The 12,718-nt window shown below is 40.7% G+C and overlaps 1 protein-coding gene across 1 annotated transcript; it reads left to right on the forward strand.

The window, feature by feature from the left end:
• Window positions 1-505: 505 nt before the first annotated feature.
• On the forward strand, window positions 506-11,146 carry manba (mannosidase, beta A, lysosomal). The gene is made up of 17 exons (XM_072364734.1): window positions 506-836; window positions 1,490-1,584; window positions 1,680-1,785; window positions 1,881-2,054; window positions 2,308-2,431; window positions 3,571-3,740; window positions 3,839-3,949; window positions 4,501-4,652; window positions 4,974-5,091; window positions 6,622-6,708; window positions 6,899-7,066; window positions 7,189-7,407; window positions 7,818-7,982; window positions 8,850-8,994; window positions 9,189-9,331; window positions 10,137-10,397; window positions 10,535-11,146. Exons 1-17 carry the CDS (start codon window positions 630-632, stop codon window positions 10,757-10,759), a joined length of 2,670 nt encoding a protein of 889 aa, XP_072220835.1. The 5' UTR covers window positions 506-629; the 3' UTR covers window positions 10,760-11,146.
• The last annotated feature ends 1,572 nt before the right edge of the window (window positions 11,147-12,718 follow it).

The raw sequence follows: 12,718 nt of genomic DNA on the forward strand, positions 1-12,718 counted from the left end.
GGAAGTTGCAGCCTTTTGATGTTGGTATGTCCATGTGTTAGCCAAAGTATCCAGACTCTGGCTAATGCTTGGATGTACCCACTGAAAAACATGTCCAGATTAGTCATTTTTTTGTGTTATTGTTATCAAATTTGAACTGGCAACAGGTAAGACTTGATTCTATCGCCTCATTTGATTTTTCCAGTCCATACCACCACCCTTCCATCAGCAGCTACATTAAAAAAAAAAAAAAATCCAGGCTAGAGAAAAAAAGGTGATTTATGTGTGCTGCAACTTCAATAACTACATACCAGTTACAGTAACAACAAGTTCCACTGCTGAGCTTAGAAATTTAGAGTGTTACTTTTACAGAGAGACCAAGCTTTTATGTTCTCCAAATGGTTCAATAACTAACTGGCTGGTAATACCATGACAGGATTTTCAGTCAAACATAATAGGCCAAATTACATTGTTTACTAAATATCCGGAAATCTTTTCGCTCCGAGACTTCCGCCCGACAGTCAGCTGACTGCCACGGGTGGGTCACGTGATAAACACGCGCCGTATCGGTAAACGGCAACAAAAAACAAACAAACGCTTTTTTTCAAATGGTATAGTTTATCCGCAATGCGTCCAACAAACTACAGACCATGGAGCAGTGTGTGAAATATTTTTGCTGTGCTTTGCTGTGGTTGGTTTTCGGAGTTTTATCTGGACTTTCTTTACTGACGGAGCAGCCAGTGGAGCTGAGTCTGAGCGGCAAATGGAGGCTGTCAAACTCCAATGGGTCACTTTCGTTGCCTGCAGAGGTGCCTGGCTGTGTTCACTCAGCTCTGCAGCAACAGGGACACATCCCGGTAGGACGACTGAATATGTTTAGCCGAGGAAGTAGCTACTTTAATGTGGCAGAGAAAAATTCTCTTTTTATAGCCTACTTGTATTTTTCTGTGTGTTTCCGTCTTTCAACTTTTGCTGTGAGTGCAAAGTTAACAATAAATCTCAAACTTTTGCTGGGGGCAAGCATTTATATTTCTGTATATTCAGTATTGTTCAGACTTCACCGCAGATCTTTCCATATTCTGTTATCATATTTTCAGTTTGGCTGCCTGAACTCTACAAGCAGGCGTTAGGGAGTTTGAATTTCTAGTTGGCACCACTAGTATGTGTCCTTAAAAGTGAATCCTTTGTGTTGAATAGCTTGCTAAAAGAAAACAGAAAAGTCTCTTGTCTTCGGAACGTCTCCACAGCAAAGAGCAACTGATTTGCTGCAGAGGGGTGCCCACAAGAATCCTGTTGTCATTCATAAATCTACATGAACATTAAAAATATCCAATCCTGAAATGATAGAATGTCCCCAGCAATGTTTGGACTGATTTTGATTTATTTTAGGCCCGTGTCTTTAACATTGTCTATTAAACCTGTTTGTTTGAAATGATGCATCTCCAACTGTGTACTACTGTTGGAGACATGGAACTAAACTGATGCTAAACACTGTCCACCTGTCTTCCAGAATCCGTATTTCAGGTTTAACGATGTGTCATATCGGTGGATTGCACTTGACAACTGGACATACACAACCATGTTTACTGTGTCGGCCCAGCTGAGGTCAGCGTAGTGATGTGGATTTTTTAAAATGAAATGAACCCAAAACATTTTAATGCCATGTGCCTGACTCCTCTCCATCCTCTCTGTGTGATCAGGCTCAAACAGAAGGTGCTTCTGGTCTTTGACGGTGTGGACACTGTTGCATCCATCTCACTAAATGGAATCATAGTTGCAAAGACGGAGAATATGTTTTGTAGATATGTATGTCAAGTTCTTAAGCACAGAACACATTTCCCTTCATGTCAATGCATCATCCGTGAGACTCATTTAGGAATGTTTTCTGTGTTGGTGTGAAGGACTTCTCAGTCAGGGACCTGCTGAAGGATGGGGAAAATATGTTGGAGGTTAGTTTTCTGTCTCCAGTTATCTTTGCCTCTGAGCGGAGGAAGGCTCATTCATCCTACAGAGTTCCTCCCGAGTGTCCTCCAGATGCCCAGAAGGGGGAATGTCATGTCAATTTTATTAGAAAAGTAAGAATGTTATATCCTGTCGTATGAAATATAAAATCAGAAGCATTTTTACTGTTTACTTTAGGATTTGGATCAGTTTGAATTTAAAGAAACAATCAAAGAAAAAAAAACGTCTTCCTGATTGCAGATGTTATGAGGAAAATTACATTTTGTTTTAGACATCTTAACTAAATCATCTTGCTGTGCTGCATTTTTCTGATATTTGTATTCTGATATATAAATTAAAGCGTTGCATCATCTGTTTTCCGTGCAGGAGCAAAGCTCTTTCAGTTGGGACTGGGGGCCTTCCTTCCCCACGATGGGGCTGTGGAAAGGAGTTCGACTGGAGGCGTTTGATGTCCTGCAGCTTGTTCAGCTTTCCTCTCTTCCTCTGTACAGTATGTTCCGTCCAGGCTTCATCATCAAGTCAAGTCACTTTATTTAGGAGCACATTTAAAAGCAGCAAGCATTAACCAAAGTGCCGTAAGAATACGCAAAGTAAAAGACCAGCTAGATTTATTAGGATTAAACACAAAGTAAAAACATATGTCGAAATCTCTTCACTTGGGAACGTTGTAGAGCTTAAAGATTGGTGAGTTGAGAAAATGCTCACCAGTTTCATATTTTAAAAACAAACAGTTAGTATTTTGGAGAAGTTCTGACTTCAACCAGGAGCCAGTGCAAAGAAGCCAACAAAGGCAAAGTGTGGTCTCGCTTGAGTGTGTCTGTCAGGAGTCACCCTACAGCACTTTGGACCAGTTGAAGACAAGGAAGCAGGGACTGTTGCTACCCAAATAAAGATGATTACAATAATCAAGAATGGATGAAATAAAGGCATAAATTACCTTCTCAAAGTCAGTGAAGGAAAGAAAAGATTTGACCTTTCCAAAACCCTCAGCTGGAGGAAACTGGCTCTGACAGCAGCATTTACTTGTTTAGCAAATGTAAAGCTGTTTTAATGAAGAAAAACACACATACACACATTGGTAAACAGAGGAAGATGTCACGCAGAAGCAGAATTTTAAAGACCTGTCGGAACATCGCTCATCTGATAGAATGTGCTGCTATAATTATCTGTTACATTAGAGCAGCTGTACAAGATGCAGTGGCTCAGCACATAAAGGTAGTTTATTTTTCTAGAGACTCTCCGGTACTCCGGCTTCCTCCCACCATCCAAAAACATGCATGTCAGGTTAATTGGCGTCTCGAAATTGTCCCTAGGAGTGAGTGTCGGTGTGCATGTTTGTGAGTCTCATTTGTCTCTGTGTGGCCCTGTGATGGACTGGACCTGTCCAGGGTGCACCCCGCCTCTCACCCAAGGGTTGAGATTTCAGATAAAGCCAGAAAGTTACGGGAAGGTTTAAGTCGGTTTGGGTTTTAATTTCGTGAAAGTCCCTGAAACTCCTGCTAATTCCTGCATGCATGTGTTTCTACCATCATTTCTCCTGAATGTTTTTGACTGTTAACACATTTTTTCTTCCTACAGGTACTAGTTTTCCTTTTATTTTGATATAATCCATGTCATCTGTCTTTCCAGATTACAGCTGCTCTCAATGGAGGCTCGAGATTGAGCTAATTGTTGATGCAGCTCAGACAATAAACGGCCAAGTAAGGCTCTCCATACCTGAGGTGGACTCGGAGCAAACCTTCAAGGCACAATTTCTTCAGGGCAAGAAGAAGTACAACTTTACCTTACACATCAACAAGGTGCTTGAAACATCCCTTTCAAACTGGTGTGGAAAAAAAAAAAAGAGATTTTCAGATTTAAAGCGATTCTTCTTCTTTTTCTTTTTTTTTCCTTCCAGAGCAGCCAACTAAAGCTTTGGTGGCCGAGTGGACATGGCGATCAACCCTTCTACCATCTCACTGTCAGAGGATTTCTGGATGGACTTTTAATCCTGAATACAGGATCTAAGGTCAGACTTTCCCCCATATGAACACTTAAATTCTTCCCAAAAAACTGGGTGCCACCAGAGAGTTGAAATAAACCTTTAACATGTGTAATGGATGATGCTCCACCAACATGATTTCTGTTTGGGAAATCTTAACTTGTTCACAACACAGCAGTGGAGATTATCAAGCACAAAGTCACAGATAAACTTGTACCCTGGACTTTCTTCCTGACAAGTTTAGCGAATCAGAGACTTTAAATGCTTTAAATGCTTTAAATGCTAAAACACACAACGTAACCCGTCTGTAACAAGCCAGTTATTATCTTGATTCAGTCAATAAATTCTGATAAACTGAGGTGAGATTCTGGATGTCTAAAGCTTAAACTGCAGATCAACTGTTTTTAAGGTTAATCACGTTTTAAGACTTCTTGGTTCTGAGGTTCAAAGTCTTCAGACAAACTTCTATTTGATATTTTTGATGCTGTTACATAGAACTTCATATTTCTATGCTCATTTTTTTCTGTATTTGAACTTTTTTCAGTGTATTTCCGTGCTGACGTAGGTCTTTGCTGCAGGTGTTTCTTCGCACCGTTGAACTCATCCAGGAGCCAATTATTGGATCTCCCGGCTTGAGCTTTTATTTCCGCATTAATGGGAAGCCAGTTTTCCTCAAAGGCTCCAACTGGATCCCAGCGCATTCCTTCCAGGACCAAGTCACCCCTGATGTGTGAGTTTAGCTGCTACCTAAAAGTTCCCCTGCTCCTGTTGTGAGTAACCAGGATATTTCCAGCCCTTTTTCTCTCTTTGGTCTGTTTTTTTCTGACTTTGAGTCACAAAATGGTTCTTTTGTAAGTCTGCTGAATTCCAATTCCAAAAAGGAGACTTATTAGCCCTTTTTTCAGTTGCTGACACAATTTTCTAAGGTCTTGATGAAATATTTGCAACATGCTTTGGTCAGAATAACACAGAGACTTTACAGCAGCTCTTTTTTTAATGAATAATTCTCCTTTATCATGAAAGCTACCATTTGTCTCTCACTGTCCTGCAGTTTGAGGAACTTGTTGCAGTCAGCGGTGGATGCGAACATGAACGCCCTCAGGGTCTGGGGAGGAGGAGTGTATGAACAGGATCTGTTCTACGATCTTTGTGATGAGATGGGGATCATGGTAACTGCCACCACACTCTTGTGATCTACAAATGTTAACATTATTTATCATATTCATCATAATGGAGCCAAATCTCTACCACACCCAAATTGTGATTGGGAGTCAGTTTACTCCCACATGTATACGCTTAACTAGACTCAAACGGGGTGCTCCACTAATGCTCCAAAGTTCCAACAGTAAAGCCTAAATGATAAGCTCAATAAAGCTACACTCAGTTACGTATTTTTCTGTTTCTTTTGTAAGACAGCTAATCGCATCAGAAACTGTCTGAAAATCAGCCCATTAGGTCACTGAAAGCACTACCAGACTGTCACTCTGCTCTAATAAAATTCTGCTGTTTGTGCTGCTATGCTGAGTTTGGTTTTCACCAAACATGGTGCTTTGTTTTAGAACCTAACATGTCAAATTTTCCATTTGTTTCAGAGGCCTTGAACTGATTCTTTGTTCAAATATAACTTTGCCGACATTAAGGGTTGCCGTGTTCTTTTTCGAGACAATAGATGTTTCTCTTGGCAACCCTTCCAAACAAGCCACGCTTGTTCAGTCTTTTTCTAACTGTGCTGTCCTGAACTTTAACCTTTAACATGCTAACTGAGGCCTGTAGAGTCTGAGATGTAGCTCTTGGCTTTTATGCAGTTTCTCTGAGCATTGCACAGTCTGACCTTGGGGTGAACTTGCTGGGACGTCCACTCCTGGGAGGATTGAAAGCTGTTTTGAATGTTTTCCACTTAGTTTGCAAATGGCCTTATAGCCCTTCCCTGATTGAAGGGCAGCAACAATTACATCTCTCACGTCATTGCTGATGTCTGTCCTCCTTAGCATTGTGTTAACACACACCTGGATGCTCCAGAGCAGCAAACTGCCAAAACCTCTGCTTTTATTGAGCTGCAGCCACTTACTGATAATCAGTAAAAGAAGTGCACATGATTAGCGGCGTTTGGGTGCTACTTACCGTCTTAATTCATGTGTAGATCGAAAGAATGGACAGTTTTTCACACATTATTTTGACTTAGTAGTCTTTAAATACCTGAGATGAGCTCATGACATATTACACAATTCTATTATTTATTTCACAAATTTTAGGACCTGATGAAGACCACAGGCTCTTTTTTTTTTTTCCTAATTACATTTTGACGGGAAGAGCATTAGAATTGCAAGAGTGTGGGCTGTCTCTTTTCACGGAACTGCATTTCATTGCAGTGCTGCCTGACCTCTGGATCCTCGGTATGTTTACTTTGTCGTTGTATAATTTGGACTCCTGCTGTATTGGCATTCTTGTGCCCTTGTATTTGTTTGTTCTGAGTCAGTTTGTCTGATGTTCACTTTATTTTCTGCAAGTCACTGCCACATATTATCCGGATGACACGTTAGATGTACTCCTATTTGACATGAAGTCTCAGAGGAATAGCAAACTATTCTCGGAGAGACAACTGTGTGTCCATAGGATTCCTCATCATGTAACAGCAGTATGACTCATGAGCATATTGTTAAACAGATGGCTGCTCAAAGTGTTGAACCCTGTCTCTGTAGGTTTGGCAGGACTTCATGTTTGCCTGTGCCATGTATCCTACTGAGGACGACTTTATACAGACAGTAAGAGAAGAGGTCATCCAACAGGTGAGTTAGGATATGAACGTGGCCACTGTATATTTGTTTTGTGTTGGCTCTGAAGGTGTCAACTACAGGAAATGGAAAAAGAAAACAGAGAGCATAAATGCAAGTTGGTTCAGGCTCGACAGGAGCTTTAAAGTACCAACCCCAATAACAGATGAGATCGTTTTTTTATTGTCTAATTTTTACCCAACAGGTGCAGCGCCTGAAGTCCCACCCTTCCATAATAATTTGGAGTGGAAACAACGAAAATGAAGCCGCTCTGGCAACTGACTGGTTCAACATCCCAGCTTCCCAGAGGCCTACTTACATAAAAGACTATGTGGAGCTTTATGTGAACAACATAAGGCTGATTGTGCAAGAGGTTAGAGTCCAGTCATGAGACATTTATGAATATGAGGCTGCAGATTACTCTTCAGGAAAAGTTTAATCGTTCCTTTTCAGTATCATTTGCTTATATTATGCTGTACTGTTATGATTTTTTAGAGGGACCAAAGTCGTCCATTTCTTGTCTCCAGTCCAACAAATGGGGCTGAATCGGAGCATGAGGGATGGGTGGCAGCAAACCCTTATGATCCTCACTACGGAGACGTTCACTTCTACAGCTACGTCCTGGACTGCTGGGACTGGAAGAATTTCCCTCGAACACGTTTCGCCTCTGAATATGGCTTCCAGTCCTGGCCGTCCTTTTCCACTCTGCAGCCGGTAACTGAATCATTGTATGACAGAACGAGTGAGACACAGGATGAAGGCCAATAATAAATGTATTTATCATAACAAAAGAGATGAACATAACTCAAAATGATCAGAGACAGCTGTAAGATGTAACATTGGTGTGTTCTACTGCATGTACTCTTAATAACACTCGTGAGTTTTCATGGTTTTCGTGAATAAAGACTAAAAAGGAAAGACACTGCACATGGTGCAGTAGAGCAATAAGCAGAAATCTCAAAAAGATGAAGCAAGAACAGATACAGATGATGGTTTATTGTTACATAGTCATAATGTTGATCAGATCTTAAAGACCTTTAAGATGTGAGTTGGAACATCGATGACCGTCCACACTTCAGAGCTCAGTAAAGCCTGTTGATTGTTTTCGTGTCTTCTAACGATAGGTGTCCATTAAGGAAGACTGGAGCTATGGCAGTGATTTCACTTCTCATCGTCAACACCATGAGGGTGGAAACCAGCAGATGTTGCTGCAGGCCGCTCTGCACTTCAACCTGCCAAACTCAACAGATTCCCTGAAAAGATTTACCGACACTCTCTACATCACTCAGGTAAACTGCACAAACCAAAAATCCCCTCTTATCTCACACATAATAAAGCCGCATGCGCCAAGTCTGTAGACGGGTATATGACCTGATGGTATTTAGACCTATTTCAAATCGACAGATATGGACTTTAGTGTGGACGCAGTGACTTCAGGTTTCTTTGGGTGGACAGCGCTAACTCCTGTGAAGCGCTAACTCAAATGCAGAATTAACATGCCGCGCCTCCTTTGATATCGAGGTTAAAAAAAAAAGTCCTTGAATGTGTTAAGCTGAGATCTATTTCCGACTCACGGGCAGGAGGACAGAGGAGAAAAAAGACCAGCGAGCTCTAATTAGACAGACTTTATTGTGGTTAGCTTTTTGAACTTGAAGTCCAAATGTTTGCCGTGTCAAAGGCTGATTGTGACTTGTTTTCGTAGCATTTTTAAAATCCATTATTCCAAATGAACCAGTTTTTATTTGGCTCATTTACTGCTACAAGCCTACAGGCCATAACAATGTAGATGTAATGGAATTATCACTAAGCTTTACAGATGCAAAACAAAAGCTAAACAACACCTGAATAATTGTTTTCGGACACTTTAACAGATTTAAACTTGCAATTTTATAGTGGAATATTTTTAGATGATGAAGTATGACCAGCGATGCAACAGAAATGGATATTACCGTTTCTTTTTGTTTTCCACAGAGCCTCTATCCTAAGTTAAACAACCCCAATCTAAGTATTTAAAGTGCTAATAAATCCACCAAAATAAAGATTTCTTTGGACACAGCCAGTCTTTACGAATATTTCTAAGCTGTTACATTACACCGATTACATGTATGTCATTTCACTACTTGACTAATCTGGCTTTAAAAAAATTTAATGTGCAGGTCATGCAGGCCCAGTGTGTGAAAACTCAGACAGAGTTTTATCGGCGGAGTCAGAGTGAAATCATCGATGGCAAAGGTCACACCATGGGTGCTCTCTACTGGCAGCTCAATGACATCTGGCAGGCGCCATCTTGGTCATCAATTGGTGAGTGAAATCCTATTCAGACCCCTTTTTTAGACTTAACTCTGGTCCGTTTGTGACAGCTAACTTTTTGTTTGTTTTTGCATTATGAAAAGTTGAAATGGAATGGAAATGTGTTAGAGACCAGTATAGACAACTGAATATGAAAGGTTTGTGATGTAAATAAGTCACATATTCCTCGTTTTCTATGTGGACAGAGTTTGGTGGGAAGTGGAAAATGCTCCATTATTTTGCACAGAGCTTCTTTGCCTCTGTTCTCCCTGTTGGTTTTGAGGAGGATGACACACTGTTCATCTACGCCGTCTCAGAACTGAGTCATGACCTGAAACTTAGAGCTGTGGTACGTTTTTACTCATAAACCATACATAATACAACCAGAATGACATATGGTATTGTCTTTAAAAAAGCTGTATGATTAATAACTGATTTAATTTAAAAGTAAATTAGTAACCATTTTCATACATGAGTCTCATTTCCTCTCTGTGTAATTCCTGCAACTCTGTTTCCAAAATAAGTATGAATGCAACTAAATGAAAGGGTTTGCAAGGCTTTTCTAAAAGTTTATCTTTTTAAAATTTCATACAAATATTAAAACTGAGGAATCTGATAAGACATGCAGAATAAGAATATTATTCTCCTTGTAACATTTCAGTAATTTTATTGAATTATTCAGAGAATATTCACATGCATAGACCAAAAACTAACACAGAATGGCTGTTCAGACCCTCAGGTGGAACTGCATGAAAAACTGCTGCGACTCTGCGTATAAATGTGCTTTTATTCTCTGCCAATGGAATCAAAATCTATATTAGGAAACATTAAATCTACTCTCTTTTCTATCAACACTTCCTCCACAAGGGGGCTAAAAAGTGGAAAATTAGATTAGATATATACTTTATTCACCCCACACGGGGAAATTTACTTGTTACAGCAGCAGAAAAGAAAGTGTAGTATACACTACAGAATGGGGTAGAAAATCAAGTTTAATTTTGTTTTTAAGTTACATAAATAACATTTTAATTTGTTATTCTTGTGAATTTTCAGTAAGCATCTAGTTGAACATGTTCTTGATGTGAAGATTGATCATCGAATTCCATCCAGTGTGGATGGAACCATATTTGACTGCTGTCGCCCTGATACTTCAGGTGACCGTGTACTCCTGGACTAATCTGGATCCTGTCTGCACCCTGACTTCGGCGCTGCTACCAGTTCCTGAAGGCGCCGCTGTGGCTGTTTTCAAACAGACTGTCACCGCCCTGCTGGCAGGGTGTGGGCGCTGCACCCGCCTCAGCTGCCTGCTCACATACCACCTGGAGGACAGCAGCGGCGACCAGCAGGGTCCCTCCAACCACCACTTCCTCTGCTCACCCAAAGACGCTCAGTGGCTCCAGAAACCAAACATTACGGTCATTTTTTTAATTTTAGAGATGAAATGCTGCGCACTGCAACAGCTGTTTATTTGCTGCTGGTTGGTTTAAGAGGTGTATGATTTGAGGAGGGTAGCACGATACAGGCGACTAACGAGGTGTTTATTTCCCTGCAGGCTAAGGTGCAGGAGGAAAAGACGGGCTTCACGGTCGCCCTCCACTCCGCCGCTGTGGCTCCTTTTGTCTGGCTCGATGTGGGGAACATCCCGGGGCGTTTTAGCTCTAATGGCTTCCTGATGGTCTCGGGCAACAAGACGGTCAACTTTGCTGCGTGGCGTCCCACCAGCGTCGCAGAATTCTCCAGATCTCTCACAATCACATCTCTGACGGATGTATACTGACCTGAGTCCAGCCAGTTTCCCGGTTGAGTTTCACCAAAGTGCAGAGGTGACAGATGGGCGCTGGCTTTGTTTTCACGTTGGCTGCTAAGTATCCATAAAAGGTCACAAATGACCTTTTGAAATGAAATCTTCCAAACAACATGAAGTATGTGAAATATGTGTTCAGTCACAAGCAGGGCAGCTCTGAGACAAAATGAGTCTTTACTGTACACGAAGGATTCATTCACTCAAAAGCCATCGAAGCACAGAAAAGAGCAAATACCGTTTTAATGCAGCCTTCACTGGGTCTGATCTCGGACCACATTTGCACATGTTTGTGTCTGTTGATGTTTTAAAAAGTAATAAAGCTTTTTAAAATGCATTTCTTTCTTTTTTTATATATATATATATATATTAAAAAAGCCACTTTATGAACTTGGGCACAGCTGGCTCAGGATGCAAAATGAACTGCAGTGCTTGCAGGTGATGAACTTGTATCTTATGAGAAATTGGGGGTGCAGCATTGCTGGAGCTTGATCCAAAGTCTGACAAGTTTATCGAATGCATTACATACGTACATTTATTGAACTACTATGCTCGAGAGAAAAATGAAAAGTTCTTGGTTTTGTGGCTTTTGTTTGTTTGTTTAACATGAAATGACAAAATTCACTGTATCTTCCACTCTTCTACATTTCCTGTAAAGCTTTATTCAGTGGCTGCTTTTCAGATTCTCATTCATGATACCAAACAAAAGAAACGTTTTATGGATTAAAACAAGATGGAGTAATTCTTAATACTCAGGGGAAATTCTCACTGTCCAGCAGGATGGAACGTGCCAGTAATAAGCTTAATATTAAAGTCATAATAATCTACTTGAAGGATTATTATGGTTCTACAATGGAACATTTCTCTTTTTTAAGTCAAAGCTCTGAGACTTCAGCTTGGAGTTACAATTTTCGGCCTGTTTCTCCTTGATTTTTTTATACAAACTTCCTATCTTGTCGATCATGGGTGATGGCTTAAATCAAAGAGATGCTTGTATCATTTGATTTCCAAAACATACCTGAAATTATTTTTGTTGACTAATCCTTGTTAAAGGTATTACATTGTATGTATGTTTCCACTCAAATGTTCTTGTTTTACAGTAAATCTAGAGATTAATTCTAGATTAACTGGCGGCGTGGCTCAGTAGTGAGAGTGGGTCGTCCAATAACCTGAATGTTGGCAGTTTGATCCCCACTCTCACAGCTCAAAAAAGACAGGTGAACTGACAGCTGGAGGGGTGGCAGTTTGTCACGGCCGAGGTGCCCTTGAGCAAGGCACCGAACCCCCATGCTCCCCAGGCGCTGTAAATGGCTGCCCACTGCTCCAGTGTGTGACCCTGTGCATGTGTGTGTCAACAGGTGCCAACCTGGATGGGTTAAAAGCGGAGGACAAATTTTGTGTGTATGACTGTATGCATGACAAATAAATCTGATCTGATCTGATCTGAAATATTGATTAAAAAACCCCCGATTTCATGGTTCCCTCACATTTGTTCTCAAACCAAATCTCTGTGGATTTGTAGACAGACCATACCAAGGTTTCAGTGGACAGAGTTTGTTTATTTATTCAGTTATTTGTTCATTTCCTTCCTTGAAGCACACGGGTGATCAGTGACTTTTAAGACTACACTTTGGATGATAGTCCTCTCAATACTGAAATTTCTTTGACATGTATGCCAGTGCCCACTTTCCAACTGCTTAAAGCACCTTACTCAGCTTAATTTTCATGTTTACTGATGCAGGAAACAGCAATGGTGTGCAGGTTGAGGGGCTTTATAATTGTATCACTGTTATAAATCAAATCATCTGTCACTGATTTGCACTCGCACTGAGGAAATCTGAGGAAGAGGAAATTGGATTCTCGGGTTAATCTCTTGCATATATATATGAGAAAACTACCTCATAATCGGGACTAGGAATGACTATTAACTGGCAA

Source organism: Leuresthes tenuis, unplaced genomic scaffold (genome assembly GCF_036924035.1).
Source record: "Leuresthes tenuis unplaced genomic scaffold, fLeuTen1.0.hap1 SCAF_15, whole genome shotgun sequence".
Classification (NCBI taxonomy): domain Eukaryota; kingdom Metazoa; phylum Chordata; class Actinopteri; order Atheriniformes; family Atherinopsidae; genus Leuresthes; species Leuresthes tenuis.

Bases quoted from the DNA above. Each gene is read 5' to 3' on its own strand.
- manba (XM_072364734.1), top strand. From the start codon at position 630: ATGGAGCAGTGTGTGAAATATTTTTGCTGTGCTTTGCTGTGGTTGGTT. The intron at 2,432-3,570 runs GTATGTTCCGTC...CTGTCTTTCCAG, and splicing joins TTCCTCTCTTCCTCTGTACA to ATTACAGCTGCTCTCAATGG. The intron at 7,983-8,849 runs GTAAACTGCACA...TTTAATGTGCAG, and splicing joins ACACTCTCTACATCACTCAG to GTCATGCAGGCCCAGTGTGT.